The following is an 8,403-nucleotide window of genomic DNA, read 5'->3' as shown; positions in this document are numbered from 1 at the left end:
ATATAGCTCCCCCATATATATGTAACGATTTCGATAAATGGGGTCAGATTGGATCATTTTCTAACCGACCGGCGTCAACTTTTGACCAATCCAATTGACCACCCTTTAAGTGTGCCAAATTTCGTCAAAATCAGTTCAGATTTAGATATAGCTCCCATATATATATATATATATATATATATATATATATATATATATATATATATATATATATATATATATATATATATATATATATATATATATATATATATATATATATATATATATATATATATATATATATATATATATATATATATATATATATATATATATATTATATATATATATATATATATATATATATATATATATATATATATATATATATATATATATATATATATATATATATATATATATATATATATATATATATATATATATATATATAATATATATATATATATATATATATATATATATATATATATATATATATATATATATATATATATATATATATATATATATATATATATATATATATATTTATCAACCGATCTGACTCAAAGTTGGCCAAATCTAATTTTCTATAGCACTTACTATACTGCACTGTTAGAAAAATATGTTTTTCATATATTCCAATATAAACAAAATGTGTTTCGGGCACAATTTTAAAAACACAATATATTTAAGTGCAAACATGTAATGTTCCTAAACTAATACTAAATGTTTGGGACATCAATGTTAATATGTTACAATATATTATGTTTGGGGCATGAATGTTTCATAAAAATCATATGTGTGAATGCAAACATATATAAATTTACAAATTTCGACTAAACATACATATGTTGTGATATTTTATTCAAAGCGACAGAGAGAGTATAGAGAAAGAAATAGAGATGGAAACCGGGAGAGTTGACGAACGATATCAACATAACACAGCGAAAGAATCAAAAGATAACAATTTCTGTGAAACCGCTTGCATGTTGTTTCGGAAAACTGTTTTATGATAAGGCCAAAAATTTGATATGCTTAAGTCTAAATATTATTTAATTTGAATAAAGAGAATAGACATTCGGAACCAAGAGAATAGACATTTGAAAAACAAACAGCATATGATTCCGCCTTGAGAGCAGCATTTTATGTATGTGTGGACATGTGTTTTTTTTATCATTTTGGCATTATGGACACAATTTTTTTCTTGGTTCGTTAAAAGAAATCAGGGGTCTTCATAAAAATAACGAAAGGGCACTATACTCTTTTTAGAGTTGGGACAGTAAAATGAAATAAGGGGAAATAGTGAAAAATTACACAGTAAAATGTATAAAAACAAAGTTTAGTTCCTCTTTATTCCACGAGGAGTTGACGACACCTTCAAAAATAAAAGCGGGCATTAAGAGCGATGGTATTAAATGCTAGTAAAAAACTGTTCACGCCTAAATAAATTTATGTTTATATTATAAAATTATTTATGAATGTTTATACTCGACTCCACGTGCTTCTTTTGTTAGAGTTTTTTTTTGTTACAAAATTGTTATTTTTGCAATAAAAAAATAATATTTTATCCAAAAATCAGTCAATTTCGTTTATGTCAAGCACTGTTACTGACTATAAATCTTTAATAACCCACATTTCGAAGTTTCATTATAAAAATTTAATATAGTATAAATATAAATGTGTAAATTAAAAAAAAGTGTTCGGTCGGAGCAGGGATTGAACCCATGACCCTTTGCATGCAAGGCAGACATGCTAACCACTGCTCCACGTGGCAAACAAATGTATGTTTCAGTTAAATAATGTTATGTTTGCATGGCTCGTGGGCGCTGCAAACTATGCTATATAAATGTAACTTATAACGATAATTATCTACTGGTGACTATAACAGCAACGTAGTCCAGTGGATAGTGTGTTGGCTTACAAACTGTATGGTCCTCGGTTCGATTCTCCGTGCAGGCGAAAGGTAAAATTTAAAAAAAATTATAAAAGTGAATACTTTCTTCAACATTATTTGTATTACAGAAAAAGGTGCCAGGAACTAAAATATTTCGTGGAAGTGAAAATTACGAGTATGTTAGGGAATGAGCGCAATCGTCTTTGGGAAAAATTCTTCCAAGCATATAATATTTTTGGGCTCAAAATGCAAACATATAATATGTTCACATAAAACAAACATATTAATGTTTCGGCAGTATCCAATAATATATGTGCTTCCTGCAAAATATGTTTGGAACATATGTTAAAGAAGCGATTTTTTTTGAGGGTGTGCAAAAAAATCATCGAAATCGGTTCCGATATAGCTATAGTTCCCATATATATGGACACCCAAAAAAAATCGCTTCTCTAACATATGTCCCAAACATATTTTGCAGGAAGCACATATATTATTGGATACTGCCGAAACATTAATATGTTTGCTTTATGTGAACATATTATATGTTTGGAAGCATTTTAAACCCAAAAATATTATATGTTTGGAAGAATTTTCCCCAAAGAAGATGGTGCTCTCTAACAACCATGCAAAAATTGGTCCAAATCGGTCCATAATTATATATAGCCACCATATAAACCGATCCCCAGATTTGGCTTGCGGAGCCTAAAAGAGAAGCAAATTTCATCCGATCCGCCTGAAATTTGGTACATGATATTGGTATATGGTCTCTAACAACCATGCAAAAATTGGTCCACATCGGTTCAAAATCATATATAGCTCCCATATAAACCGATCCCCAGATTTGGCTTGCGGAGCCTCAAAAAGAAGCAAATTTCATCCGATCTGCCTGAAATTTGGTACATGGTGTTGGTATATGGTCTCTAACAATCATGCAAAAATTGGTCTACATCGGTCCATAATTATATATAGCCCCCATATAAACCGATCCCCAGATTTGGCTTGCGGAGCCTCAAAGAGAAGCAAATTGCATCCGATCCGGCTGAAATTTGGTACATGGTATTGGTATATGGTCTTTAACAACCGTGCAAAAATTGGTCCACATCGGTCTATAATTATATATAGCGCCCATATAAACCGATCCCCAGATTTGGGTTGCGGAGCCTCAAAAAGAAGCAAAATTTCATCCGATCCGCCTGAAATTTGGTACATGATATTGGTATATGGTCTCTAACAACCATGCAAAAATTGGTCCACATCGGTTCATAATTATATATAGCCCCTATATAAACCGATTCCAGATTTGGCTTGCGAAGTCTCCAAGAGAAGCAAATTTCATCCAATCCGGTTGTAATTTGGAACATGGTGTTAGTATATGATCTTTAACAACCGTGCCAGAATTGGTAAAATCACACAAAAATTGGTCCATATTGGTTCATAATCAAGGTTGCCACTAGAGCCACAAATAATCTACCAAAATTTTATTTATATGAAAATTTTGTCAAAATTTTATTTCTATAGGAAAGTTTGTCAAAATTTTATTTCTAGAGAAAATTTTGTTAAAATTTTATTCGGTTCATAATAAAATTTTCATCATTGTCAAAATTTTATTTCTATAGAAAATTTTGTCAAAATTTTATTTCTATACAAAATTAGTTCAAATTTTATTCGGTTCATAATCATGGTTGCCACTCGAGCCAAAAATAATCTACCAAGATTTTATTTCTATAGAATATTTTGTCAAAAGTTTATTTCTATAGAAAATTTTGTTAAAATTTTATTTCTGTAGAAATTTTTGTCAAAATTTTCTTTCTATAGAAAATTTTGTCAAAAGTTTTATTTCTATAGAAAATTTTGTGAAAATTTTATTTCTATAGAAAATTTTGTTAGAATTTTATGTCTACTTTGTCAAACTGAATTATATACGTATTGGATCGATCTTTTTTGATTTAATATATACCACGTATGGACTTACATACAATTTAGAAGATGGTGTTAGGAGGTTTTAATATACCTTGCCATCGGCAAGCGTTACCGCAACTTAGGTAATTCGATTGTGGACGGCAGTGTTTAGAAGAAGTTTCTACGCAATCCATGATGGAGGGTACATAAGCTTCGGCCTGGCCGAACTTACGGCCGTATATACTTGTTTTTTTTTTCAAATTTCTATTCCCTTGGTTCCGAACGTCTATTCTCTTTACTCCGAATACTCATTCTAATATTACAATTAAATAATATTTAGACTTAAGCATATCAAATTTTTGGCCTTATCATAAAACAGTTTTCCGAAACAACATACAAGCGGTTTCACAGAAATTGCTCTCTTTTGATTCTCTCGCTGTGTTATGTTGATATCTTTCGCCAACTCCCGGTTTCCATCTCTATTTCTCTCTCTATACTCTCTCTTTGTTGCTCTCTGAATAAAATATCACAACACATATATGTTTACTCGAAATTTGTAAATTTATGTATGTTTACATTCACACATATTATTTTTATGAAACATTCATGCCCCAAACATAATATATTCTAAAATATTAACATATGTGTCCCAAACATTGAGTGTTAATTTAGGAACATTATTGTGTTTAAAAATTGTGCTCGAAACACATTTTGTTTATATTGGAACATATGAAAAACATATTTTTCTAACAGTGTATCGCCGATTTTCACAAATTTGGCCATAAAACCCTTATTTATCAACCGATCTTACTCAAATATGGCTTACACGCTCACAAAAAATCGCTTCTGTAACATATACTCCCAAACATATTTTGCTTCAAGCATATACATTTTTGGCTATTGCCCAAACATTTATATGTTTGATCTCTTCCAATATATAATATGTTTGAAAGCATATTGGTCTAAACCATATATGTTTGGGTAGTCAATTTCCAAACATTTTGTATTTTTGCATCCAAATTCAATAATGTTGTCTTCCAAAAAACAATATGTTATTATGTGAACATATAATATGTTTGGAAGCATTTTGCACCCAAAAATATTATATGCTTAAAAAAATTCTCCCAAACAATATTGTGCTCAAAATTTTATTTATTTATTTATATATTTACAATCATAATGAATTATGAAAATAAACAGGTAATATAGGTGCTAACAACATAGGTTTTCGACCTGAATGCTCAAAATTTTGTTTCTGCCCAATTGTATATTCCCCCACATCTTTCTCACTTCTACGAGATTTTTTAGTTCTTAGTACCTTTTTCTGTAATACAAACATTGAAGAAGAAATTATTCAATTGTATGATTTTTTTTTATTTTAATTTTACCTTTTGCCGGACGGGGATTCGAACAGCGGACCACACAGTTTGCAAGGATCAAAGAAGTAGCTGATCAATTGCCCAAGGAAAAATAAAATGTTAATTTTGTAATAACAAGCAACAACCACCAACTTAATTCAATATCGCTCCCTGTTAAATAGCGCTCCAAGCTACTAAACACATATCTGTTTATAGGCTATTTCTAAATTAATATATGTTTGCATCCAAGCATATTATATTTAAAAACATTGTATGTCCCAAACATAATATGTTCTAACATATTAACATATATGTCCCAAACATGTTATGCTAGTTTATGAACATTATATGCTTGCACTCAAAAATATTGTGTTTAAAAATTTGTGTTCCAAATATATAATGTTTATAGCCAAACATATGAAAAACAGTCTTTTTCATCCGTGTAGGTTTAGGTTTAGGTTATATATCAGTGATTATATGTGCACAATATCATCCAAATCGGTTCAGATTTAGATATAACTCCCATATATCTTTCGCTCGATTTATATTCATATGACCACGGAAGCCAAAGTCTCATTTCGAACATTTTGAAATTTTGCACTGAAAGTTTAATTAAAATTTTAGCAATGTTTGCCAAATTTTATCAAAATCGGCTATATGTTCTTCCTATTTTAGCAAATATGACCAAAATTCATATTTGCAATTCAAATATATATTTGCAATTCAAATAAAGGGTGATTTGTTAAGAGCTTGATAACTTCTTTTTAAAAAAAAACGCATAAAATTTGCAAAATCTCATCGGTTCTTTATTTGAAACGTTAGATTGGTCCATGACATTTACTTTTTGAAGATAATTTCATTTAAATGTTGACCGCGGCTGCGTCTTAGGTGGTCCATTCGGAAAGTCCAATTTTGGGCAACTTTTTCGAGCATTTCGGCCGGAATAGCCCGAATTTCTTCGGAAATGTTGTCTTCCAAAGCTGGAATAGTTGCTGGCTTATTTCTGTAGACTTTAGACTTGACGTAGCCCCACAAAAAATAGTCTAAAGGCGTCAAATCGCATGATCTTGGTGGCCAACTTACCGGTCCATTTCTTGAGATGAATTGTTCTCCGAAGTTTTCCCTCAAAATGGCCATAGAATCGCGAGCTGTGTGGCATGTAGCGCCATCTTGTTGAAACCACATGTCAACCAAGTTCAGTTCTTCCATTTTTGGCAACAAAAAGTTTGTTAGCATCGAACGATAGCGATCGCCATTCACCGTAACGTTGCGTCCAACAGCATCTTTGAAAAAATACGGTCCAATGATTCCACCAGCGTACAAACCACACCAAACAGTGCATTTTTCGGGATGCATGGGCAGTTCTTGAACGGCTTCTGGTTGCTCTTCACTCCAAATGCGGCAATTTTGCTTATTTACGTAGTCATTCAACCAGAAATGAGCCTCATCGCTGAACAAAATTTGTCGATAAAAAAGCGGATTTTCTGCCAACTTTTCTAGGGCCCATTCACTGAAAATTCGACGTTGTGGCTCGTTAGTAAGTCTATTCATGATGAAATGTCAAAGCATACTGAGCATCTTTCTCTTTGACACCATGTCTGAAATCCCACGTGATCTGTCAAATACTAATGCATGAAAATCCTAACCTCAAAAGAATCACCCTTTATATCCAATATTTTTTTACTAACATTGTCGTCCGTCCCGGTCATTAACCAATTTAAATTTTGATTCTAGACATTTTGTGAAAGTTTAAGAAATGTTCAAATCGGTTCAAATTAAAATATTTGTATATGGGAATATAAACCTTTACATAGCTCCTAACAAATTTGAGGGTGTTGAGATGGTATCAAAAATGTTGGTATACATAGTGGTGAAGGGTATAATATAGTCGGTTCCGCCCGACTTTAGACTTTCCTTACTTGTTTTTATATCGGAACATATGAAAAACATGTTTTTCTAACAGTGTAAGGATTGTAATGACAAGTTGACTTTTTAGACGCTGCTACTTTCGACTTTTGTTGAGACCTCAGCATAAAAATCTGTTTATATAAGGCTCGACTATTCCATTTTGGCTAATGCCCGATTTTGATAAGTCGATATGACTCAATTAAATAAAAAAGAATCAATTAGCTTTGGCTTTGCGATTTTTTTGGACCACGAATCAAATAGTCGAAGGCCGATTTTCGAACTTTTGTATTCCCAGAGATTACATAACCAATAACACGTACGGGTATTAAATCCTACGCAAGGCCACCAAAAGTAATTCTCCATCTCAATGGTAGTATTGGTAGCTGTGCCTCCATCGGCCTCACAAAATAATCGCCCCTGTAATACTCCCAAACATATATCCTGCTTCAAGCATATATATATTTTCAGAATTTTTTCAAACAAAAACTTCTTTGTAAATACTGTGCAAACACATTATATTTTACCCTTAACATATCTTTTTTATAGCGCCTAATAGTTCATTCGAGTTACTAAGTCGAACTCGACTATTCAATTATTGCAAGGCAAGTATGGCTACTGTTGTTCCGATCTTCATTCTGTTCACACTTTGGATGATCAATTCTCCAGATGCCCATAACTGGCACAATGATAAGCAGCAATGTTCAAACAAATGTGGCTTAAAAAGGAACAATGATGACTTTGGTAAATTTGATAAAATACTATTATAATTAATTCTTATTACAGGTCTTAATAATTTTCATGCGTGTAATGCCACATTATTTTTGAGTTTAATTTTTTGATTAGTCGGCTTGACTTCTTCACTTCAATGGCTCAAAATTATTTAAGCGATAAAACTCAATATTTAAGTCCCTTAGAAATGAAACAACTACTATGCAACGGAGTGATAACAATGAACGTGAACATTAAGAATTTCAATATCATAGGTTTTAAACCGAAGTCCCCATAGAATGACGCCGGAGGTTTGAGTAGCTTCTTTCGTCTCCAATTAAAAAACAAAATTACAAGGCAAATTGCAAATCTTTATTATCCTATTAAAAAAGTCCTTCAGATTCAGCTTGATCAACCATGGCCATAATACCATCAGTCACTTCAGCGCAAACCTCTAAAATTTGGCTGGCAGGCAAGAAGAATCCATATTTAGTGCCGTCATCACGCAATTCAATTGTGGCGGTGAAAGGAATATTTTTAACACCATAGGCCCAATCCTTGGCGGCACCCGAGACAGGATCTAAAAATATGAATGGGAATGTATATTAGACACGCACTTAAGCAAAGACGTACTATGACAGTTTTAAT

The 8,403-nt window shown here is 31.7% G+C and overlaps 1 protein-coding gene across 1 annotated transcript in view; it reads right to left on the bottom strand.

Moving 5' to 3' along the window:
• LOC142225061 (uncharacterized) overlaps positions 1–8,403 on the bottom strand; it is a 42,027-nt gene that overhangs the window by 32,302 nt on the left and 1,322 nt on the right. Inside the window, exon 5 of the mRNA XM_075294837.1 lies at positions 8,142–8,335. Coding sequence (XP_075150952.1) covers positions 8,142–8,335 — 194 coding nt within the window. The remainder of the gene's footprint in view (positions 1–8,141; positions 8,336–8,403) is intronic.

This window comes from Haematobia irritans, chromosome 2 (genome assembly GCF_050003625.1).
Source record: "Haematobia irritans isolate KBUSLIRL chromosome 2, ASM5000362v1, whole genome shotgun sequence".
Lineage (NCBI taxonomy): Eukaryota > Metazoa > Arthropoda > Insecta > Diptera > Muscidae > Haematobia > Haematobia irritans.
Note: the sequence above shows the minus strand (reverse complement) of the source record. Positions and strands in the feature narration are given on the sequence as shown.